Source organism: Mobula birostris, chromosome 23 (genome assembly GCF_030028105.1).
Source record: "Mobula birostris isolate sMobBir1 chromosome 23, sMobBir1.hap1, whole genome shotgun sequence".
Taxonomy (NCBI): Eukaryota; Metazoa; Chordata; class Chondrichthyes; order Myliobatiformes; family Myliobatidae; genus Mobula; species Mobula birostris.
This window is the reverse complement of record NC_092392.1, coordinates 20,845,610-20,871,797: the sequence shown is the minus strand read 5'-3', so window position 1 is coordinate 20,871,797 and position 26,188 is coordinate 20,845,610. Positions and strand designations below refer to the sequence as shown.

The 26,188-nt window shown below is 42.1% G+C and overlaps 1 protein-coding gene across 4 annotated transcripts in view; it reads left to right on the top strand.

The window, feature by feature from the left end:
* sfmbt2 (Scm like with four mbt domains 2) overlaps positions 1-26,188 on the top strand; it is a 226,443-nt gene that overhangs the window by 185,656 nt on the left and 14,599 nt on the right. For all 4 annotated transcript variants that reach the window (XM_072241179.1, XM_072241180.1, XM_072241177.1 and 1 more), the window contains exons 17-20: positions 4,557-4,732; positions 8,220-8,380; positions 10,009-10,275; positions 20,292-20,420. In XM_072241179.1, the coding sequence (XP_072097280.1) occupies positions 4,557-4,732; positions 8,220-8,380; positions 10,009-10,275; positions 20,292-20,420 (733 nt within the window). The remainder of the gene's footprint in view (positions 1-4,556; positions 4,733-8,219; positions 8,381-10,008; positions 10,276-20,291; positions 20,421-26,188) is intronic.

Genomic DNA, 26,188 nt, shown 5'->3' with positions numbered 1-26,188 from the left:
GGCAACATTATTAGATAACTAGTACACCTGCTCGTTAATAATATCTAATCAGCCAATCATATGGGAGCAACTCAATGCATAAAAGCATGCCGACATGGTCAAGAGGTTCAGACTAAACATCAGAATGGAGAAAAAATGTGATCTAGGTGACTTTGAACTGTGGAATGGTTGTTGATGCTGGACAGGGTGGTTTGAGTATCTCAGAAAGTGCTGATCTTCTGGGGTTTTCACACACAACAGTCTCTGTAGTTTACAGAGAATGGCGCGAGAAACAAAAAACACCCGGTGGGCATCAGTTCTGTGGGCAAAAATCCCTTGTTAATGAGAGAGTTCAGAGGAGAATGGCCAGACTGGTTCAAGCTGACAGGAAGGTGACAGTAACACAAATAGCCACGAGCTACAACAGTGGTGTGCAGAAGAGCATCTCTGCACAACACATCGAACCTTGAGGGGGATGTGCCACCCCAGCAGAAGACAAGCTTAGAACAGAGAAGGTTAGAACAGCACAACACAGGAACAAGCCCTTCTTCTGAACCAATTACATTAGAAATCAAGTGGCTAACTGTTCTCTTTTGCCTACACACTGTCCATGTTCCATTTTCCTCACATTCAGTGTCGTATCTAAACATCTCTTAGAAGTCCCTAATGTATCTGCCTCTACCACCACCCCAGACACTGTATTCCAGGTACCCACCCTTCTCTGTATATTAAAAAAATGCATTCCCTTTGAATCACCCTCTCTCACCTTAAGTGTATTCCCTCTGGTATTGGATACCTTAATCCTTGGAAAAGGATATTGTTTGTGTACCTTTGCATCTCGTAAACTTGTACACCTCTGTCAGATCTCCCCTCAGATCAGGACATCTCCCCCCTCCCCCTCCCCCGTTGCCAGTTTATTGTTGTTCAGTCATTAAGCCGAGTCCAACTCTTCATGACCTCACGGACTTCTGCCCACCAAGTCTTCTAAGATTCCCCAACATCATATGCATTGTCTGAGTAATACCTAATAAAGTGGCCACTGGGTATAGATTAGAAATAGTCCTAGAAGCAACCCCAGGGATTTCCACTGTCCATTTCTCACCACTCTAAGCAACAACCATTCTTTGCTATTCTCTCACCCCAATCACTTGATCATTTATTTGGCTATGCCCTTTCAGTCCTCCAGCTTTGGAAATGAGGTTATTACTGCTATCTTATCAAACATCTTCTGAAAGTACGTATTTATCACTTTAACTGCATTTTTCTAATTGACCCTCTGAAATTTCCCTTGAAATCTCTATCTAAAGTTTCCCTTTAATGAATCCATGCTGGCTTTCTCTAATCAATCTAAACTTTGTCCAACTGAGTACTAATTAATTATCGTTTCTTCAACTTTTCCCATCACTGATGTCAGCCTGACTAGTCTGTAGTTGCCTGGTGTATTTTATTAAGTTTAGGTAAAACTAAAATGATTTTTTGTGATTTGTTGGAAATTTTGCAATTCCATATTGGAATCAAAATCATTTTTAATATCACCAGCATATGTCATGAAATTTGTTGTCTTTGCAGCAGCAGTACAATGCAAGACATAATAATAGAGGAAACACATGAATTTTAAATATATATTAAATAGTTAAATTAAATAAGCAGTGCAAAAATAAAAAAAAATAAAAACAGCAGCAAGATTGGTTTCATTGTCCATTCAGAAATCGGACCGCAGATGGGAAGAAGCTGTTCCTGAATCGTTGAGTGTGTGCCTTTAGGCTCCTGTACCTCCTTCCCAATGGTATCCATGAGAAAAGGACATGCCCTGGTGATGGGGATCTTTAGTGTGTTATATCTCCAAATATCAATAAAAATAAAAATCTCAATATCTAACACAACCAAAATATTTTGATTCTTTGGAGGTAAAATTGTCAGTCTTTAAATAGAAAGGTATTGTCAAATAATTATAGCAAACAGTTCTGATGTAAGAGCCATTTTAATGGTTCTAATCTGATTTCTTCCAAATGTAATATTTCACTGGTAAAATATAAGCAGGTACTTCAATGCCAGACTAATTTTGGGACTAGAATAATTGGTCACCTGTTACCAAAATAGCTTTGTTTTGAGAAGAATGAATAATGTTCGAAGGAACAAAAGCTTCCTAATTGTTCAATTAAATGTCCATTTGAAATCTGAATGTTCTCTTATCTTTAATTATGTAGCAGCAACCTTCCAACTATGGGTTGGAGCTTTTATGATGGTATATGTTCGAGAATATGTACTTTAAGCTGACAAATGATCGTCATCAGCTGATTAATATTTAACCTACAAGTTCACTTCTGTGTTGGTAACTTCCATAGAGCATTACACCATCAATGCTGGCCTTTCAGACCATCCAATCCATGCCCACCATGGTTACCACCCAGCTACTCCCAATTTCCCGCATTTGGCCAGTGTCCCTGCAGACACTACAAGCCAACTTACGACTCTCCAACACGCACATTTTCAGCTGGTGCACATTATTATCTTGGAACTCTTAAAACCAGAATAAAAACAAGTATTCATTCCCATAGAACTGCCTAAGGGAAATAAATATGTGAGGTTGTGAAGCACTCAAAAGAGGTTTGGGATGACGAGTGATTTATCAACCAATCTGCCATTGTAACAGAATCTGTGACTTATGCTTTGCCTTTCTTGTAATAAGCGGGTCTCTTGTTTTGAAAGGGGAGACAATGGGCTGCTGGTCTTCACCCTTTCAGAATCAGAATCATGTTTGTTATCACTGGCATATGTCATGAAATCTGTTGTTTTGCTGTAGTTGTACAAAGCAAGACAAAAGAAATTACTAATAAGTTACAAACAAACAACAGTGCAGGCGATGAATAGTGAGATAGCGCTCTTGGAGCATTCAGAAATCTGATGGCAAAGGAGAAGAAGCTGTTCCTTAAACCTGGAGTGTGCCTCTTCAGCCTCCTATACCTCCTCCCAGATGGTAGTAATCTTTTGTGTCGGGCTGACTTTGTTGTCGTCTCCTCCTGCAAGAAAGGGGGGAGGTACACAGCCTGTGAACAGCACGGGCAAAGCATACGGGTGGCACGATAGCATGGCGTTCACCGCAGCGCTTTACAGCGCCAATGATCAGCGATCGGGGTTCAATTCCTGCCAGTGTCTAGGAGCAGTTTGCACGTCCTTCCCTTGACTAAGTGGGTTTCCTTCGGGTGCTCCAGTTTCCTCCCACATTTCAAAGATGTATAGTGTAGAGTTATGGCTAGTAAATTATGGGCATGCTATGTTGGTACTGGGAACATGACGACACCTGCGGGCTGTCCCCAAGATATCCTTGGACTTCATTGGTTGATAAAGTAAACAATGCACTTCACTGTATGTTTTGATATGTGACAGATAAAGCTAATTAATCAATTATAACCTGGCACAGTCGTGAACTGGCATTTTTCCTTACTGCCAAATGTCAAGGCCATTGAAAGAAAACTTCACTAAACGTGTTCCTGACTTAAACAAACCTATTAACATACCACAGATTTCAGATTTCAGAAGAGAACTATACACTAAGCAATTGAGTTATAACTTCCAGTCCAAACAGGATACAGCAATGGAAATTGTGTTGAGCCTAATTGAAAGACAAGCTATGGTGTGAATTCTGGGCAACATATGCATTCATTGCCTGATAAGATGACTCACCATCTGCACACAGCTGGGGTGAGGCAACCAATTTGAGGAAACGACCACAACAAAGAAAACTAGCAAGAGATAAATACAGCCAGACAATTTGGGAGAACACAGACGAAAATTATATCATTGTTGTTCTCTGTAAAACATCGGTATCTGATAACTGGTAACATAAATTTGCATGTCAGAGTCTGCAACTGAAAATTTTGGATTGATTGACTAGTTTTCAGTGGAAACAACATCAGTTGAAGATAGTGTGAATGCAATCGAAATTAGAGGTTCTGTTTGGTCTTTTCAAACAAAATGAAATTACATTCATTTTCAATCATTTCGTTCTGGTTCACCAATGTAACTGCAGCTCAGGAAAGATTGATTATTGTCATTCTTCAGTACACAGGGAGAACAAAACGATTGTTACTCTGGATCTGTTGCAAAATAAAAAAACACAGCTTAAAGTACACAACAAGAAAACACAATAAATATAAATACATAAGATCAGCTTGTATACATAGACTGATTATATTTACATGAAGTAACACTATATACAGGAATATCTGTACATAAGGTGATTCTGACAGGAAAAGATAAAGTAGTGATGGTAGAGTTGATAGGATGGGTTTGTGGATGGAGGTGTTGATCAGTCTGCCTGCTTGAGGGCAGTAACTGTTTTTGAGTGCGATGGTCCTAGATTGGATGCCACTATATATGGTAGTGACCACTGATTTTTGATGACGCAGGTCAACTACTTGGTTGTACAATCACTGGATTCACTAAATGAAGTAGGAATTTGGATTAACTTTCGTGTACTTGATCTGGTAGTTATGGAGGCAGGGCAGTGAAATACCTGTACAACTTTACTGGAATGGTGTGTAAATTGTTTCAATTGGATTGTCTTTATTTTTAAGGTATAAAGGGAAAACATACCGAGCAATTATGAAAATCGTGAGGACAGCAGACCGAGTGGCTGATTTCTGCAGGAGGACGTGCATGAAGTTAGAGTGCTGCCCCAATTTGTTTGGACCACTCATGGTGACTGACAAGTGCCCAGAAAATTGCTCTGTGCACACAAAAACAAAATATAGTAAGTACAGATAAATATTATAACTAGGTGATCTGTTTAAGCAGACTTAGTATACAAACAGGAAATTCTGGAAACGTTCAGCAGACCAGGCGCCATCTGTGGAAAGAAAAGCAGGACCTGAAATGACAACTCATTTTCTTTCCACAGATGCTACCTGACCTTTTGAGTGTTTCCAGCAATTCCTGTTTCATTTCAGATTTCTAGCATCTGCAGATTTTTTGATTTTTATTTTCTTTGTACTGAGTAGAAAGCTGCTGCCAGATGCTTTTGAACTTGCGAACCACCCTCACACAAGAACATGAGCACATAAAAAATGGCATGGCGTTGTAGCGGTTAGCGCTTCACTCTACAATGCCAGCGATAACCGATCAGCTTTCAATTCCCGCCATGCATGTAAGGAGTTTACACATTCTCCTCGTGTCCGCACAGGTTTCCTCCGGAAGTTCCAGTTTCCTCCCACATTCCAGTTAGGGTGAGTGAGCTGTAGGTATGTTATTTCTGCACTAGAAGCAGGCTGGCCAGCACAATCCTTGCTGATTTGATTTGATGCAAACGACACATTTCATTGTATGTTCAATGTTTTGATGTACACGTGACAAATTTAATTTCCCTAGTTATTTAATTTTAATCTATTGTTCACAGATGAAAATACAAAAATCTTTACAAACCTCAGAATCACCTTCAATTATTCATGCCATACCACTTATAGGAAATTGCACTGGGTTTTTAAGTCCTGTCAAAATATAATTTTTATCTGCAGAGACCTGAGTTTGTCAGTGTTAACCTTTAAAGGAAGGCAGGAATTGGAAGGAAGGAAAGGTTGTTGATGGGGTGGTGATAACTGGGAACAGTTTGTATTTCTCCTCCTGGTTCCTCAGCACTGTTTCTGAACACAGCTATTTGTAGAACTACCTAATGACTTGGTATATCTGGGTTATGATCCCAGCCATGATTACAGTGAATGGCAGTGCTGGCTCAAAGGTCCGAATGGCCTACTCCTGCACCTATTGTCTATTGTTATTAATTGAACATAGAGCAGTACAGCCAGCACTGGCCCTTCAGCCCATAATGCTGTGCTGACCTATGTAAACATAAGCCACAATCAATCTAACCATTCCCTCCAACGTAGCCCATAACCCTCCATTTTTCTTACATCCATCTGCCTGTCTAAGAGACTTTTAAATGTCCTTAATGTATCTGCCTCTACACAATCCCCAGCAGTATGGTCCACATGCTTATCACTCACTGCATGAACAATACGATCTCTGACATCTCCCCTAAATTTTCTTCCACTCACCTCAAGCAGATCCTCTTCAATTGGTTACCATACAAGTGGTACATAGACCGCTCCATATTCAATCGTTGCTGCTAAACGTGCACATTGATTCATGTTGAACTTATTTTCTGAAGCTGAGTTCCAATAATTTCTGTTTCAGAACAGCGGCACAGTACTGAATTCATTGCTGCCGACAGCTGTGGATGCCAAGTCATGGGGTGTATTTAAAGCAGAGGTTGATAGGTTCTTAATTAGTAAGAGTTTCAAAGGTTACAGGGAGAAAGCAAGAGAATGGGGTGGGGGGGGGAATAAATCAGCTATGATGGAATGGTGGAACAGACGTAATGGGCCGAATAACCTAATTCTGCTCCTGTGTCTTATGGTGTTAGTGTATTATATGTGAAGCTGAGGTGCATGAACTGCTGTGTTTCTCCAGTTTATAGGGCCAGTATGCTCTTGCACCCTTGACTTATTTCACAAACAGATTTATATTATTCAGACACAGCAAACAAGCTTCTGGAGGATCTCAGCAGGTCCAGTAGCATCTGTGGGTGGAAAGGAACTGGTGCTGCAAGCAACGTTGGTGCTGGAAGCATGGAGACACTTTTGGGGTTTGCAACACAATCCTTGCTGATTTAATTTGATGCACATGACACTTCACTGTATGTTTCGATGCACGTGTGACAAACAAAGATAATCTTATCTTAAATCAGGAATGAGAGTGGAGAAGGAAGAGAAACAGTAGAAAGAATGTACAAGTGTCTATTTTTTAAACTTGTAGTGTAAATATATTATCAACACAAAAACTTAAGGGGAAATGTATTCTTGATTGATAATGTTACATATTCATACCCAGCTGCACTCTGCTGCTGCTCAGAAATATACTTCCTTTGAAGTTAACTGTAAAAATGGACAAAAATCAGTTACGTTAACATCTTAACTCTGAATAGTACCCTGAGGAAAATACCAAGTCCACTTCAAAATTTCCCAGATGGTGTTTTCCTGAAAATGTTTGCTTACTACTTCAAATTCATCAAGGATCAACTTTATTCACCGTATGTCAATTAAAGTAAAGAAAGAAACAAATTATTTGAAGAAGCAGCTTTTTGAATGATGATAAGAACTGGACACGAGCGACCCAGGTTCAATTCTGCTGCTGTCTGTAAGGAGCTTGCAGGTTCCCTCTGTGGCCGCATGGGTTTTCGCCTGATGTTCCAGTTTCCTTCGCATTCCACAGTTGTACGGGTTAGTAGGCCCTTCCAGGTGAGGGAACACTTCACCTGTGAATCCGCTGGGGTTGTCTATTGTGTCTAGTGCTCCCGATTCAGCCTTCTCTACATTGGTGAGACCTGTCATAAAATGGCTTGCTCAGAGCCAGCTGCTCCTCCTCAGTACCAAAATCCGGGGACACGTCCTCTGTGTCGTCCAGTAGCGCCTGCGGCATGATGGTTGCTCGGCAGCGGCCCGCTCCACCTGCATCTCGAGCATCTCCGCTCCACCTGCCGAAATCGGAACTACCCAGTGGGCAAATATTTTAATTCCGATTCCCATTCCAACATGACAGTCCATGGCGGCCTCTTGTGCCAAATCTGCACACAATACTCAAAATTGAGGCCACCCTCAGGATGGAGGAGCAACACCATATAGTCTTTCTGGATAGCCTCTAACCTGATGGCGTGAATATTGATTTTTTTTTCCGGTAAAAAAAATATCCCTCCCCCTCCCCTCTTCTTTATCACTCTGGCTTCTTATCTCTTCTCACCTGCCCATCACCTCTCCCTGGGTCCCCTCCTCCTTCCCTTTCTCTAGTGCTCCACTCTCTTCTATCAGACTGCTTCCTCTCCAGCCTTTTACCTTTCCCATCCGCCTGGCCCATCACCTTCTAGCTAGCCTCCTATCCCGCCCCCTCCCCTCCCCTCCATCTTTTTATTCTGGTGTCTTCCCCTTTCCCTTCCAGTCCCGAAGAAGGATCTTGGCCCGAAACATCGATTGTTTATTCACTTCTGTAGGTGCTACCTGGCCTGCTGAGTTCCTGCACTTTGTGTGTGTTGCCTTGGATTTCCGGCACCTGAAGAGTTTTCCGTGTTTATTAGTAGGTTAATTGTTCACAAGGGTGTACTTGGGCAGTGAGGGCTCGTTGGGCTGGAAGGGCCTGTTACCGAGCTGTATCCCTGAATTAAACAAATAAAAACTTTGTTCCATTTTTTCCAGCTTATTACTATGGAAAAAAGAAGAAAATCGTCAGACCTCCTGTAGGACATAGTAGCATGGAAAGCAACAACAAAAAGCCCGCAAGGAGGAGGAAGAAACGCAGGTCCTGCTTTGTGCAAAAGAAGAAGCGTTCATCTACTTCAGTCGACTATGCTTCACAGGTATCACTTGCATTTCATTCACAGAGGCATGCGACTCTGTGCTATAGATTTGTTAGTTATTGTCGGTATAAATTATTAGTTTTGGCTTGTTAGGTAATGTTAATTTGTAAAAATCAATCCACATCGGTGCCTTCCAATTTACGAATGAGTATCAGGGAACATTTTGCTGTGGAGGCTGAGTGCAGCAGATGAGTGAATTCCACTGTAAACCAAAGTAACGTTTCATACATGGAATTAAAACGGAAAATACCGAGAAAACCCAGCAGGTCAGGCAGCATCTGAGGGTGCAGAAATATCATCAGTTCCAATGAAGTATCTTCGATCTGAGAGGTTAACTTTCTCTTTGCAGAAGTGCTACTTGACCTGCTGAGCTTTATCCAGTGTTTTCTGTTTTTAATTCTGGATTTCCAGCATCTGCAGTTTTTTGTGATCTACATTTTAAAGTTAACGGGTGGAAGAGAACGGCATTAACAAGGCACAGGAATAAAGTAGGATTAACACAACTTGTTTGAAAGAAGAACAGAGATTCATAAATCACTACAATACAGAACTATCCCTTCGGCCCATCTAGTCCATGCCAAGCTGTTATTCTGTGTGGTCCCATTGACCTGCGCCTGGATCATAGCTGTCTGCTGTACCCCTCCCATCCATGCACTTGCTAACTTCTCTTAAGTGCTGCAATCGAACCCACTTCTGCCAGCAGCTCATAACACACTGGCACCACCCTCTGAGCGAAGAAGTTCCCACTCATGTTCCCATTCAAGTTTCACCTTTCACCCTTAACCTGTGACCTCTAGTTCTAGTCCCACCCAACCTCAGTGGGAAAAACTTGCATTTGCCTCATATATACCACTCAGAATATTGTATATATCTATCTAATCTCCCCGCATTCTCCCACAGTCCAGGAAATAAAGTCCTAACCTATTCAACCATTTTGGATAAATCATCTCCTCAAATCCCAGTAACATCCTTGGTATTCTTCCCTATAGTCTTTCAATCTTTTTGTTATCGTCCCTACAGCTCAGTGACCAGGACTGCACAGAATTCTCTAAATTAGGCCTCAGCAATGTCTGATGCAACTTCAACATCACTTCCCAACTCCTGTACTCAATACTAAAAGCTCTCTTTTTGGCCCTATTTACCTGCGATGCCACTTTCAAAGGAATGATGGATTTGTATTCTCAGATCCCTCTGTTCTTCCGCAGATTCAGATTTATTTATCACGTGTTCATCAAAACATGCAGCGAAATGGTGGTTTGCACTAACAATCAACTTAACCCACTGATTTGCTGGGGGCAGCCCACAATTGTTGCCACACATTTTGGCGCCAACATAGCATGCCCGTAACGTTCAGCAGAAGAACAAAAGCAGCAGCAACATCAACGAAACAAAGCAAAATGACAACAACAGGAAAGCTGACCCCTTTCCCACCCTCCCAGTCACTCTCACACAGGAAAGCCTCTAACCCCAGGACAGGCTGCCTTTGAACATCCAGTACTTAGCCTTGTTCTCTCAGACTTACAGACATTAAGATCCCAAAATGTTTCCATATATGTATAACAGCCATGGCAAACACAGCAGTAACTGACATTTTTATTTTGCTATTTTGTATACCAAATGAACTGTAGGAAAATGGAGAGGACAAAGAAGACGTCCATGATGTGATAGATGATGAAACAGGAAGTGATGGAACCAGCTCAGAGCCACGTGATGATCAAACAGACACATCCTCTGAAATGCCTGATGTCAAACCAAAACGATTAGAAAGGTTGAGATCTGCTTCAGAACAACCCAGGCCTTACATAGTAGACAGTGCAAGGCGAAAGAGAAGGGCACGAACGTTATCACTATCTGAGGACGACAAATATGATTCTCTTAAATGCTCAGCACCAAAGGTAAATTGTACAGTGTTCAGTGAACTGTGGCTGGCTACAGTTATTATTAAGAATTTATATTTTGTGCAACTTATTTTTTTTCTAATACACTTCATCTGTTGGAAAGTAGATTAGATCAGATTCAGTAATGGTACCTCGGTCTGTTTTTCCTACGTTATAAGCAGTTTGTAAATGAATGCTGTAGTCATTTTGCAGAATATTCGATTTTGCTTTCCATGACGAATTTTAAAATTGTCAGGGTTGGAAAATGTCTTGCCAATCCAATTGTCAGTTTTCTGCAAGGCTGCCTGAAAATAACCTCGCTGTGATTTATCTAAAGGTAAAATTCAATGGGAGCTTCAGGTATTACACCTTGCCCATTAACAGTTGTGCTTTTTAGTATTGATTGTGTGTTTTATCTAATTGTCTTTTAACAATAATACAAGGATTAGAGGGCATGTGCTACAACGAGAGGTTGGACACATTTGGGTTGTTTACTCTGGAGTGCTAGAGGCTGAGGGGAGATCTGATAGAGGTTTATAAGATGAGAGGAATCGATAGATGGACAGTATCTTTTTCCCAGGGTTGATATGTCTAGTGCCAGAGGGCAAGCATTTAAGATGAGGGAGGGGTAATTTCAAAGGAGATGAGAGAGGCAAATTTTTTTACAGAGAGATTGGTGGATGCCTGGGGTGCTGGTAGAGGCAGAGAAACATTAGAAACTTTGAGACGTTGAGGAGGGCAGTGGAAGGACATGAGCATTGTGCTTGGCAGAAGAGATTAGTTAGCCATTTGATTACTAATTTAATTATATTGGCACAATGTTGTAGGCCGAAGGGCCTGTTCCTGTGTCACACTGTTCTATGTTGTAAGGCGTGTTGTTGCCATTTGCATGCGGAGGACGTGCAGCAGTGAAGGTGCAGGCATTGAAGTTGAATTCCAATGGGGTCCAATATATTGTAGTAAAAATGAACAAATCCACCCATTGTTGACTTCATAAAAGGCATAGAATATTTTCTAATTGGGGAGAAACTTAATAGGAACCCTAGGGGGCTACATTTTCAGCCAGAGGGTGGTCAGTATGTGGAATGAGCTACCAGAGGAAGAGGTTGAGGTGGGTACATTAACAGCTTTTAAAAGGTGAATAGGAAAGGTTTACAGCAGGAGATCCCAGCCCTTTTGATGACGCAATGGACCAATACCATCAAGCAAGGGGTCCATGGGCCCTGCTTTAGAGAGTAATAGTAACTTCGGAGGCTCGAAGTTTTCGGATGGACGGACTCAATGTCAGCTGTAGTCAGTGCTTCCAATGCATCGGCAGTTGTCAGTGCCTGGAGGTTTATGGCAGGCAGTTTCTTCCTTTTGCCGCCTGCTGTCAGGGACTCAGGAGTCGATCGGGACTTGAGACTTATTTTTACCGTGCCCGTGGTCTGTTCTTTATAAAATTATGATATTGCTTTGCACTGCTGTAACTATATGTTATAATTATGTGGTTCTGTCAGTGTTAGTCTTTGGTTTGTCCTGTTTTTCTGTGATATCACTCTGGAGGAACATTGTATCATTTCTTAATGCATGTATGCATTTCTGAATGACAATAAACGAGGACTGAGTGTTCTCGTAATCCAAATACGGGCAAATGAGACTCATTTAGCTAGTGCACGGAGAATGGGTCCAGAGTTGGTGGTACGTTCTTTGTGTGAGATGTGGGAACTTTGGGAGACCTGATGACTACATCTGCACAAAGTGCACTGAGCTGCAGCTCCTTAGAAACAGTGTTAAGGAACTGGAGCTGCTGCTCGATGACCTTCGGTTCATGTGGGAGAATGAGGAGGTGGTGGACAGGAGCTACAGGGAGGTAGTCACTCCTAAGGAGTGAGTCTCCTTTGAGCTGCCTGAGTGACTGTCAGGAGGGGGAAAGGAATAGGCAGCCGATACAGAGTATCCTTGTGACCAATTCCCTCAATAATGTATTCCGCTTTGGATACTGTTGGTGGGGACGACCTATCAGGGAGAAGATGCAGTGAGCAGGTCTCTGGCACTCTGTAGCTCAGGGAGGAGGAGAGGAATGCAGTAGTGATAGGGATTCGATAGCTAGTAGGGCAGATTCTGTGGACGTGATGGACATTCAGATGGTATTTTCCCTCCCAGGTGCCCGAGTCAGGGATATCTTGGATTAGGTCCACAGTGTTCTGAAGGGGGAGTGTGAACATCCAGAAGTCATGGTACAATTTGGTACCAGCGATGCAGGTAGAAAATGGAAGGAGATTGTGAAGAGAGAATATAGGAAGTTAAATAGAAAGCAGAAAAGCAGGACCTCCAGTGTAGTAATCTCTGGGTTATTGCCTGTCTCATGTGCCAGTGAGCTAAAGAATGGGATGAATTCATTGCTGAGGAATTGGTTCAAGAGGCAGAGTTCAAGGTTCCTGGTTCATTGGAATCTCCTCTGAGAAAGGTCAGTATAGCTCTGTGAGTAAAAAATTAAATCAAATCCTCAAAATGAGGTGACATCAGATTAGAAGATGTAGAATTATTGCGGGTAGATTTAAGAAACTGCAGGGGTGAAAAAAACCCTGGTGGGAGTTGTATACAGGCCTCCGAATAGTAACCAGGATGTGGAATACAAATTACAACTGGAGATAGAAAGGGCAATGTTACAAAAGTCATGGTGGATGAAAAAGCTCCAAAACCTGGGCCTCTGTACCTCACTCTGCAACGAGATCCTTGAGGATGCACACTTAGCCCACTGCTCTACTCTCTCTACATCCATGACTGTGTGGCTAGGCACAGCTCAAAAGGCATCTACAAATTTCCTGATGACGCTATTGTGGACAGAACTTCAGATAGTTACAGAAAGGTGTACAGGAGCAAGATCGATCAGCTGGTTGAGTGATGTCACAGCAACAGCCTTCGCACTCAACATCGGTAAGACCAAACGATTGTGGTCTTTGGAGAGGGTAAGCTGAGGGCACACACACCAGTCCTCAACAAGGGATCAGAAGTGAGCAATTGCAAGTTTCTGGGTGTCATCATCTCTAAGAATCGATTGTAAGCCCAAAATAACGATGCAGTTACAAAGAAGGCACACAGTGCTATATTCATTAGGAGTTGGGGAAGATTTGGTATGTCAGCAAAAACACTTGCAAGTTTCTACAGATGTCCCGGGGAGAGCATTCTTACTGGCTGCATCACCGTCTGGTGTGTGGGGAGGTGTGGGGGGGGGGGGGGGGAGTGCTACAGCACAGGATTGAAAGAAGCTGCAGAAAGTCGTGAACTCAGTCAGCTCCATCATGGGCACTATATCATTGCAAGGAAAAGTTTGTGAACCCTTTGCAATTACCTGTTTTTCTGCATTCATAAAATGTGGTCTGATCTTCATCTAGGTCACAATAATAGACACACACAACCTGACAAAACTATTAATGCACAAGCAATTGTTCTTCTCAGCAATACTGAGTATGCCATTTAAACAATCACAGTCTGGGTTCAAAAAAGTATGTGAACCTCTGGGGTAATGCCTTATACAAAAGCTATGTGGAGTCAGGTGTTCCAATCAATGGGATGAGATTGGAGGTGTGGGTTGCCCTATATATAAAAAAAGACAAACAAAGTCAGGTTACTGACAGAGCCTACTCTTCTCAAGAAAGATCTGTTTATGTGCACCATGCCTCAATCAAAACAACTTTCAGAGGACTTTAGAAGAAGAATTATAGAGATGCATCAAGCTGGAAAAGGTTACAAAAGCATTTCTAAAGACCTGAGTGTTCATCAGTCCAGAGTAAGAGAAATTCTCTACAAATGGAGGAAATTTAGTACTGTTGCTGCTCTCCTTAAGATTGGGCGTCCTGCAGTGTTCACACCAAGAGCGCAATCTGCAATTCTGAAGGAGGTGAAAAAGAACCCAAAGGTAACAGCAAAAGACCTGCAGAAACTTCTCAAACTTGCTAAAGTCTCTGTTCGTTTGTCCACTATAAGAAAAACACTGAACAAGAATGATGTTCATGGAAGGACACCACAGCTCTCCAAAAAACATTGCTGCACATCTCAAGTTTGCAAAAGACCACCTAGATTTTCCACACTTCTAGAACAATGTTCTGTGGACAGATGAGACAAAGATTGAACTTATTGGCAGAAATGCACATTGTTATGTTTGGAAGAAAAGGGCACTGCACACCAACACCAAGAGCTCAACCCAACTGTGAAGCGAGATGGAAGGAGGATGATGGTTTGGGGGCTGTTTCACTGCCTCAGGACCTAGACACTTGAAATCATTGAGGGAACAATGAATTCAAAATTGTATCAAGACATTTTACAGGACAATTTCAGCGTAGTGATCCATCAACTAAAGCTTAATAGAAGTTGGATGATGCAACAAGACAATGATCCAAAACTCAAGAGTAAATCAACAACAGAATGGTTTAAAAAGAAGAATTTTTTTAAATTTTGGAATGGCCAAGTCAGTGTTCAGACATTAACCCAATTGAGATGTTGTGGCATGACCTGAAGAAGGCTGTTAATGCAAGGTATCTCAGAAATATTGATGAACTGAAACAGCTTAGTATGGAGGAATGGTCTAAAGTTCCACTTCGCAGTTGTGCAGGTTTGATCAGCAGCTACAAGAAATGTTTGGTGGAGATTATTGCTGCTAAATGAGGTTCTACTAGTTATTAAATACAAGGGTTTACATATTTTTTCTAGTCTACACTGAATGATTAAGCAACATGTTCAACAAAGACATGAAAAGTACAACTGTTTATGTGTTATTTGTTTAGGCAGATTGTGTTCATCTATTATTGTGACTTAGATGAAGATCAACCCGCATTTTATGAGTAATTAATGCAGAAAACCAGGTAATTGCAAAAACAACAAATTTCACAACATATGCCAGTGATATTAAACCAGATTCTGTTTTCTGACATTCCCCCTCAAATAAATAATGTTTCCCTTCATTCCACATTGCCAAGCTAACATTGGAACCCATCCTCAGAGAGTATATTGGTGAATCATTATCAAGGCTGCATGATAGCGTTAATGGTTAGCTTAATCTGTTTATAGTGTTAGAGACTGAAGCACCTTCAATTACTCCAAAAGACTGAAGTTTGGTAAAATAATGAAAGGCTTTTATTCGCTGTACAATACGACCTCCACAGTGAGTGTCTGCCCCCGGACTGAGGGGGAGGGGCAAGGCGAACACCTTTATACAGGACTCTGTGGGAGGAGCCACAGGGGCAGTCAGCAGAGGGGTGTGTCCAGACAGGTGACCGAGTTACAACATATATACATGGTTTACCACAGAGACCCAGGTTCAAATTCCCATCACTGTCCGTAAGGAGCTTGTATGTTCTCCCTGTGACCGCATGGGTTTCCTCCAGGTGCTCCAGTTTCCTCCCACACTCCAAAGACATACGGGTTAGTAGGTTAATTGGTCACATGTTTAAATAGGCAGCACTTGAAGATTGCAGAAATGTCTGTACGGTATTTTATAACCTTATAATATTCCACTACGCCCTCTTTTGACAGAATTGTCATGTGGTGCTGAAAGTTATGAGGGAAGATCAAACGTCACTGATTTCATCTATTTTACCATTTTAGAATTCAGTGGATTATTGTGAAGTATTGTGGGAGCCAAGAAAAAAGTTTATACAAGTAATTAATTTAAAATGTCTTAAAATAAAATGACATTCCCACAAAATCAAACATAAAAATTCTTACATTAATTCTATCAAACAAACATGAGAAAGGGAAATTAAATTGCTGCTAATTAGAATTGGTAATTTGGTTTTGCTGTATTAGTTTGTTATACAATGCATTATTGCTTAATTCCTTAATATTATAACAGATTGCATACCAATGGTGTTCATGAAACTATTGTATGCAGTACTTCATTATTATAAATTATTCCCTTCTTGTCTTAAGGCATTAATTCATAATGGTGTATGGTTCCTCAGACACCATCAGTCTTCAATTAGCTCATTAATTTGGTCATCACATGTGACCCTAGATAGTGAATGTCAGTCGTCTATTTGACTTTGGGGAAAGGCAAATGATGGCTGAGTTTTCCTTTGATCTGCTGGAGGTGTGTTCAGTTTCCAGCAGAAATCTCCAGAAAGAATCTGGTGAAACATTACAGAATCAGACGTGGCTGATATTAAATCTGTTATTTTGCGGCAGCAATTGTGTGCAAAAAATCTAAAGTTACTATAAATCACAAAATAAATAAATCAATAATACAAAATAGGAAAGGAACAGTGAGGTAGTGTTCATGAACTGTTAAGAAATCGGATGGCAGAGGGAAGAATGTTATTCCTAATTCAGTAAGTGCAGATAGTCGGACATCTGTACCTCCTCCCTCATGGTTGTAATGAGAAGAGGTCACGTCCCAGATGGACGGAGCTGGCGAGGTCTACAACCGTCTGCAGCCTCATGTGCGTTGGTCCCTCTATACTCAGTGTGATGCAGCCAGCCAGAATACTTTCCATTGTTCATCTGTAGATTATCAGTGTCTTTGGTGACATATCGAATCTCCTCAAACTCCTAACAAAGTAGAGCCACTGGCGTGCCTTCTTCATGATTCCATCAATGTGTTGGGTCCAGGATCGATCCTCTGAGTTGTTGGTGCGCAGGAACCTGAAGCTGCTCACCCTTCAGTGAGGACTGGTGTTTGTTCTTCCGACTTCCCCTTCTTGAAGTCCACAATCTGTTCCATGGGCTTGCTGACACTGAGCGTGAGGCTGTTGTTACGAAGCTCTTAAACCAGTCATCTATCTCAGTGCTGTATGCCTTCTCACTGCCATCTGAGATTCTATAGCAAGTAGTGCCGCCTTTGTCCAATGTATTGAATTTACAGCACAGAATGAAGTGACTCAGCCTATCAGCCTCTTGCCAGCATTTTCCTAGAATAACTGAACTATTTATTCCCCTATCCCCTGAAATTTTTTTTGCTTTTGGATTATTTAATGCATTTTTAAAATTTCATTTCTTTAAAGATGCAGCGTGGCAACAGGTCCTTCTGGCCCAATGAGCCCTCACCCCTCAATTACACCTATATGACCTGTTAACCTACTAACCAGTACGCCTTTGGAATGTGGGAGGAAACCACAGCGCCCGGAGGAAACCCACATGGTTACGGGACAAATGTACAAACTCCTTGTGGATAGCAGTGGGAATTGAACCTGGGTCACTGGTACTTTAATAAGCACTTTGCTACTGTGCCACCATTTTATTTCATTCCACCCCTCTCGATGGGTAGCATTTTTCCCATTGTCACTGTGCATTGTCACTATTTCCCTTCCTATTGCCTTTGGTTCTTTTTCCTGTCACCTTGAGTTTGTGCCCTTATCTTCTCTCCCCTTCTCCTGATTCTCCATGACTTTGAACACTTGTATCAACCAGTAACAGGTCTTGAAAATGTAAAATAGATATTTGAAATAAAACAATTGCTGGAGGCATCCAGTAGAGCTTCAGAGAACCAGATATCAGATTGCTGACACTGGTATAATTTGTATGGAGTTCACATGGTCTCCCTGTGACCCATGTTACAGGAGCTTCCTCCCGCAAACATATGCAGGTTAGTTTAATTGGCTGCTTTAAATTGCCCCTGGTGTGTAGGCGGCTGGAAAAGTCTAAGGGGTTGGGGGGTGGGGGGAGAGTTAGAGAGCCATAGAGTTATACTGCACCAAGGCAGGCCCTTCAGCCCAACTCATCCATGCTGACCAAGGTGCCTTCCTGAGGTGGTCACGTTTGCCTGCATTTGGATTGACCTTATCACTCTAAATTTACCTATCCATGAACCAGTCCACATACCTTTTCAAGTGTTGCAACTGTAGCTACCTTACCACTCGTGGAGAAAATGAGAATATAGAAATGGGTGGTTAATAGCCAGTATGAATTTGGGATGGGGGCTGCTGAAGGACCCCATTCTGTACTGTTCCCCTCTGACTCTGAGATCAAGCAGCATTCCTTGAGCAGACAGGGTTAGCATGTCAGGTCATTCTCATTGGGTGTTCATCAGAACAAAGGCTACGGTCAAGCTGCTTACATCACAGAAGCTATGGATAAACAACAGTTTACAGCACAGCTGTAAGATCAGGGTTCAGATCCTGCAACTGCCTATAAGAAGCTTGTACGTTCTCCCATGGCTGCTTGGGTTTCATCCGGGTACTCTGGCGGTGCAGGCTTGAAGGGCCGAATGGCCTACTCCTGCACCTATTTCCTATGTTTCCTCCCAGCTACCGAAGACATCCAGGTTAGAGTTGGTAAGCTGTGGGCATGCTGTGTTGTTGCTGGATACATGGCAACACTTGCAGGCTGCCCCCAGCGCATCCTCAACGCAAACAACGCACTTCAAATAAAGGTCATCTTTAAATCTTTGGCCTAGTGTCTGGCTGCCCAGGCCTTTAATCCACAAACTTGAGTTCACATCCCACCATAACAATTCAATTGCAGTGTTGCAGACCATGATTATTATCATTAACAAGTTGTTGGTAGAGTTGTACAGCACAGAAATAAACCCTTCAATCCAAATTGTCCATGCCAATCAGGCTGAGATAGTCCCATCAGGCCCATAAGGCCTCTAATCCTTTCCTATCCATGGTTTTATTTTTTAAAAAAGAAGCATCTCTAAGTATATCAGGAGCAAGAGGGGAACGGGGAGGGAGCAGGTCTCCTTAAAGGGGTAATCCGAATAGGTGAAGTCCTAAATGACTACAATGTTATAATCATCTATACTCACCACAGAGAAGAATATGCAAGATGCAAGAGTTCAGGGAAGGGTCCTCAGATGATCTGGTCAGTATTATGAAGGAGGGGGTGTTATATATCATGGGACACAATGGGATCAAAGAGGAGATAGCTTGGGCCCTGATTTGTTGTATCTTCATTATCCCTGACAAAGTACCATAAGACATGGGAGCAGAATTTGGACAATCAGCCCATTAAGTCTGCTCCACATTTCCATCGTTGCTGATTTGTTTTTCCTGTCAACCCCATTCTCCTCCCTTCTCCCCGTAAGTGTTGATGCCTTTACTAATCCAGAGCCTATCAACTTCCCTTTAAATATACCACATGACTTGGCTTCCACTGCCATCTATTGCAATGGATTCCATAGATTCACCATCCTCTGGCTAAAGAAGTTCCTCCTCGTCCTTGCAATCCTGGAAGGATAACTAATCTTCTTCCATTATTTAAGAAAGGCAGCAAGGGTAAGCCAGGTAACTGCAGGTCAGTGAGCCTTGTATCAGTGCTAGGGAAATTATCAGAGAGCATCCTAAGGGACAGGATTTGTGTATGCTTGAAAGGGCAGAGAGAGTGTGATAGCATGGTTTTGTGGGAGGGAAATCCTGCCTCATTAATTTGTCTGAATTTTTTTCAGGAACTAATGAATTATATTAATAATAGTGCAGTAGATGTTGTCTATATGGAATTTATTAAAGCATTGGACAGGGTAGGTAAGGTAGCCTGGTCCAGAATGTGAAAGCACATGGGATCCAAGGCAAAACGGCCCTGAATTAAGAGGCAGAGGCTGGTGTTGAAAAGATGCTTTCCTAATTGGAAGTGTCTGATCAGAGGTATACTGTGGTGAACACTGTGGAGAACCTTGGAATTTGCTGTCAAGATTTGGTGGAATCAGATACAGTTGCTCTCATTAAGAGGCATTTGGACAAACGCTTGATAAGACATAGGATACAGTACCAATGTAGGCAAATAGGGTTGGGGTAGATGGGTAAAGATGTTGACATGGACAGGGAGCATTGAAAAGCTTTTTTCTGTATGACTGAATGAAAAGAAAACACAATGTGATAGAATTCTATTTCTACATTTTTAATAACTTGAAGCAGTGAAGGAGAGTTCATTAGCCATATGGGTGTGTGTATTTTACTGCTGGTAATTTTAGGTGGCCTGATTTTGAAAGGATAAATACAGCCTTAAAAGAAAGTAAGTATATAATTTAGGGTTGAAGAAACCTCCGCCATATAATTTTGAAAATGTTACTTCTATTATAGTGCAGTAATTAATCAATTCGGTGTTTTGTGTCCATGTAGGAAATTAGGCAGAGTGAAGAGGATAAACTCGTTCTGGAGAGTAATCCCCTGGAATGGTCAGTGACTGACGTTGTTAGATTCATAAAGTCCACCGATTGTGCACCTCTGGCTAAAATATTTCAGGAGCAGGTAATTCTACAGAATGATTCCTTTAAAATTCAAAAGCTCGATGGTACTTTATTCAGTCTTGCTTGCATTAACTAAGTTACCTTCTACAATCAGAACAGAGAGGAAAATATCTATAGTGTTACTAATGGCTTATTTTGTTTAAAAAAAACTCAAAAATCAAGATATTTCTTCCCTGATTTGCTTGTCATTTGTAAGGTATACAAGATGTGTCTATATTTTCCCTTTTTTTTGCTGCAGTTTGACCCCGATTTCCATGGTAACATGCTTAGCTGGGAGAATCTGATCTGCCCCTCTTTGTGTCCCCAGAGGAAAGAGGCAACCTGATCTAATCTTTGGTGTACGATAGACAATCTGTCTTTTAGTTCTGACTGTTACTGAATGCACCAAACAAAAGACATGATGCAACGTGCTGAGTCTTATCGTCTATCATGCTTAGGAGAAGATACCTAGCTTGTAAAATGTGACCAGGCAGCCAGTGTTGTGTTTTTGTTTATAATCGTACTTGAAGTATGAGATTGGAGAATCTCGATTGTGAACTAAGTGCCAAAATCAATGAACAGAGATCATTTAAGTGTAATCCATTTCGAGATATTTGTGTGCTAAAGAGGGGACAGTTACGGTGCGATATAATGTGATTAAAAAGTATTTAATTATAAGCAAGATTACTGATGGTTGCACAACAGTGTCTAGCTGCTTCATTCACACCATGACCAGTTGGCTAGACTAGGGTATAGAATTCAGACCTGCTCCCACAGGTTGCACTAGTTTATTGTGGTGCTGTTTTCACTCAAATCTGCAAAGTAGCAAGTTTTCTGAGCACGAATGCATTTTGCTGTCCATGATCCTTCCCACTGGTTAAAAATGTGATATACTGAAAACAGCCACTCGTAAGACATAGGAGCAGATTTAGGCCATTTGGCTCATTGAGTCTGCTCCACCACTCCATTGTGGCTAATAAACCTGCCATGATGGAATGGTGAAGCAGATTTCTTGGGCCGAGAGCCCTGTTTCTGTTTCTGTGTCTTATGGTCTTATTATGCTTCTCAACCCCATTCAGCACCCTGTAACCTTTGACAGCCTTCCTATTCAAGAACCTATCAACTAACTGCTTTAAATATGCCCAATCACTTGACTTTCACAGGCAGTTTTGATTACACGTGGTGGAGCTTTCCTGTCCCACCACAGTGTAGTTTCTGTACTGTGCAGTGATACAGCATGTTAGGCTGCTCTCTACTACACATCTGTAGAAGGCCATGAGTATTGATGTGCATCATCCAGCTCCCTTTAGCCCTTTATTGTATTCTTAAATAGGGAATATTTTATGAAGCAATTTTTTCCCTTTAGAGCACTGAATGCTTTTATGATTCTGCAAATAAGTTGTGAAACGATGCAGAAGGGGGATGATTCAAGTTGAAATAATTTGGGGCACTTTCTGTTGGTTTGCCAATTATACCGAGCTTCTTCCTCTGTTTTCATGGTGTACGTATGAAGCGTGTATCCTGAAATCACACAGTGCCATTTTATGTTTTCAGTCACAGGTCAGTGATGCACAGTTTAACATACCCTGGGTATGTGGCAAGATGTGAATTTTTTTTAAATTAGCATAGAAACAGTATTTACTCCTCTGGAAGAAATGCTGAAAAGGCAATGATTTAAATCACCACAGAATGCTTTGACTAGTCTTCAAATTTGCAGTGGAAATTATGCAGTGATAAGCTGCACATATTCATTACACTGGGTAGCATGAGTCATTCTAACGATGCAAAGAACATTTTTTTTCTCCTTGATAATTAAGATATTAAAATCAGTGGTTAATTATGTCTCATCATAGATTCATTTGAGTGTTTATATAAACTTCCTTGAATTAATTTCACCATGAAAATAGTTTTTTAAACAGATTTTCTCACCAATTCCACACTCTTCTCAATTAATTTTCACATTTTATATAGAATCTGCCACAATTCCTTAGTGTAACATCAGCTGCGTTATTAGAAACCTATATTCATTGTGGGGCAGTTTCAGAAGGGCAGCTTTAAGATTAAAATCTTGCTCGGACATGTAACTTATTATAGACACACGGAGGTATAATTGTTACACTGGTCTTTCTGTGCGATTCTGAAGAAAATTATGATTTTTTTTCAATCTTTATTTACAGACATGGCATTGTCATGGTTAAGATTAAAACCATAGTTAGTTCAGCCCATCACCCCTAGTGGGGCATAGGGCTGCCAACAGCAGGCATTTGAGTCTTCTGTTTTGGGCCAGTAGAAGGTTAAACAAACCAGTAGCTACCACGGTTTTGCAGCTTTCACCACAAGGCTTTGTGCACCTTCTAGGTGAAGATTTTCCCTCTTCCCAAAGTCCCAAAAGGTTTTCTGGAGCTCTTTTGGCATATCTTTAGCCCTGGTCTTTTACAGGATGGGATTGCTAGTCCCATGACCAACCCTCCTCATTTTGCAGCCAAGCTAAGGTGGTAGCTCGTTTAGAGGCTGATTTGGGATCCACATGACCGCGATGTTAGTGTGGATTTACTTAATGGAGAACACTTGTGCATGACTCTGTTTAACACAGCTAGGCTGATGCACGGGCATCCACCACGTGATCCTTGACAGGTCGGGGTCAAGGTCAAGTAGCATGGAGTGCGAGACAAGTGGGGACCCTTCAGTGCTGTAGCTTTCCTCTGCCCTCACTGCTCCTGCGATGTGTCGTCATCTCCCACTAGTTCCACCATTGAGGTCTTGGTTGGGATGCCCCTTGTCTGGAAACTCCCCATTGACCTTACCGCCATGGGTGACCCTACCGGGAGCTAAGCTCCAGATAGCCAAACTCCAGATGGCATTGCTCTTGGGATCTCAGGAACTCGCAAGCCTCTCCATCATGACAAGGTTGATCTTTGGGAGTATTTGTGGAATGCTGTGCCACAGACTGCGGTGGAGGCCAAGTCCATGCATATATTTAAGGCAGAAATTACTCGTTTCCTGGATTGGTCAGAGCGTCAAAGATGGCAAGAAGGCAGGTATATGAGGTTGAGTGGGATCTGGGATTAGCCATGATGGAATGGGGGAGCAGACTTGATGGGCTGAATGGCCTAATTCTGCTCCTGTGTCTTATGGTCTTAGCGAGTATTATGGAGCAAGTGGATGACAGCTGTGGTAAGGGGAACATCATAAAAAAGACATCAGACTGCTGATGTTGCATCTGCAAGTTGTTTGGTTGGTTTGAGCCCTCAGCTCCCAAGTGGAGCATAGGCCATTGATGACCTCCCATCTCCATCATCGATGGTATGTTTGGAGTTCATCGATGTTTCTGTAATCCATTGTATCCACTGTACAGGGGATCGGCCTGTACAGCTTCACCTGAGCCCTGTTGGCCGGCCTTACCCATCTCCACCTCTCAAGATGGGGACGTAAGGTTGGGCCTTGAGAGGCACCTGCAGGCTGTGCCATGTTGATATTACTGTGCGAGATCTTTTATCAAGAAGGAAAAAGAGTTTCCTGTGTTGTTAGTAACAAGCTAAGTTAGGTTTATTTAGTACTTGTTCATGACTCAGAACATTCCAAAGTGCTTCATTGCTTTGTTTTACAAACACGCAGTGGTCAGTGTGGTGGTGATGGAAGTATGGAGCCAGTTTTCATACAACAAGCTGCCACCAACAAGAGTCTGGTACTGGCCAGATAATCTGTTTTTTGAGGAGTAACAATTGCCCAGTACTTGCCTGTGCCTCTTCGTAAGGTGTTCAGAGATCATGTACCTGAGAGAACAGGACGACTATGCACACGAGGTTCTGCAGATGCTGCAAATCCTCGGCAACACACACAAAACCTGGAGGAACTGAACAGGACAGGCAGCGTCTCTGGAGAAGAATAAGCAGTCGACGTTCCAGGCCGAGGCCCTTCATCGGGACTAGAGAGGAAGGGAGCAGAAGGTGGGAGGAAGGGGAGGAGTACAAACTGGCTAGTGATTGTTGAGACCAGGTGAGTGGGTAGGGGAGGGCGATGAAGTTTGGAGGTGAGGGGGGAAAGAGGTAAAGGAGTGAAGAGGGAGAAATCTAATAGGAGGCGTCAGTGGACCATGGGATAGAAGGAAAGAGGAGGGACACTATTGGGAGGTGATGGACAGGTGAAGAGAAGGGGTTAGAAGGTAACCTGAACAGGAAAGTGGATAAAGAGAGAAGGGAGGGGAGATAAATTAGCAGAGGTTTGAGAAATCATGTTCGTGCCATCAGGTTGTTGGCTCACTGGTGAATTGTCTCCAGGAAGGGCTATTTGGGGCCTAGAATAGTGGTAAGTGAGGAGGTTCAGCAGTAGGTATGGCACTTGTCACAGACTCTATAAGCTTTCCCTCATTATTAGACTCTTACTTATTATCTTTCTCAACCCCATTCTCCTGCCTTCCCCCCGTAACCTTTGACGCCCTTACTAATCGAGAACCTTTCAACCTTCACCGTAAATATACACAATGACTTGTTCTCCACAGCTGTCTGTGGCAGTGAATTCCAAAGATTCAGTACCCTCTGGTTAAGGGAATCCCTCCTCATTTCTGTTCTAAAGGCACGGCCAAATATTCTAAAGCTGTGCCCTCTAGTGCTAGACTCCCTCTATTATAGGAAGCATTCTCTCCAGGTACACTCTCTCTAGGCATTTCAATATTTGATAGGATTCAGTGAGTTCCCCCTTCCTCCCCCCATTCTTCAAAATGCCAGTGAGTACAGGCCCAGAGCCATTAAATACCCCTCATGTGAATAGGGGATATTAGGATCCAGTTTGGTGTACATAAATATAAATATAAATATGTTTGTTAATCTGTGTTTCAAAAGAGGTGAATTTAAACTTTATTGAGTGAATGTCAGTCTGTGTGAAAGTGTTGTTTATTATTTAGAGATGCAGCCTAGTAATGGGCCCTTTCAGCCCAACAAGCCCGCATTTCCTGATTGCGTCTATATGACCAATTAACCTGCTAACTTGTACGTCTTTGGAAAGTGAAAGGAAACTGGAGCATGAAGAGGAAACCCATGCAGTCACGGGGAGAATGTACAAACCCTTACGGGCACTGGCAGGAATTGAACCTGGGAAACAGGCGGTGCAAGAGCCTTCGGCTAGCTGTTACTCCTACTTCCTTCAAAAAATGAAATTCTAAGAAGTGAGCAATTTGAGGTGCATAGTCAGTGGAAGGGGAAAGGTGATTCTGAACTTTTAAAACCTTGGTTTTTGACCTGGAGGCAAGTTTTTGTGCTGTGTTATAAACTGAGGTGACCAGTAAGCTTGCTGCTTAAATCTTGAAGGATTTAACTACATGGCTGTCTTCTGTGCTGTTCCCACTCACAGGCTAATTAATTGACAAGCTGTAAGGCCACACAGCACTGCAACAATTTAGCTCTAACCTAATATCCAAATGAATATTTTATAATCACCTGTACAAAGGCTGCTTACACTCAACAGGTATCTAAATCTTTAAAACTAATTGGCAAAATAATGTGGAGATTTTGGATGGGCTGGGCAATATTAATGTTATATAGTAGTTCAATTGGTTGGAAGATTTATATTCAGTTACCATCCTTACTTTATTTGAGCTCAGCCCGGCTCCTTATTCTGGCTTCTTCCCCTGTTCCTTTCCAGTCCTGATGAAGTGTCTCGGCCCAAATCGCCGACTGTTCATTCCTCTCCGTAGATGCTGCCTGACCTGCTGAGTTCTTCCCACATTTTGTGTGTGTTGCTCTGGATTCCTGGCATCTTCAGAATCTCTTGTGTTTACTATTTGTTTGCCAAGCC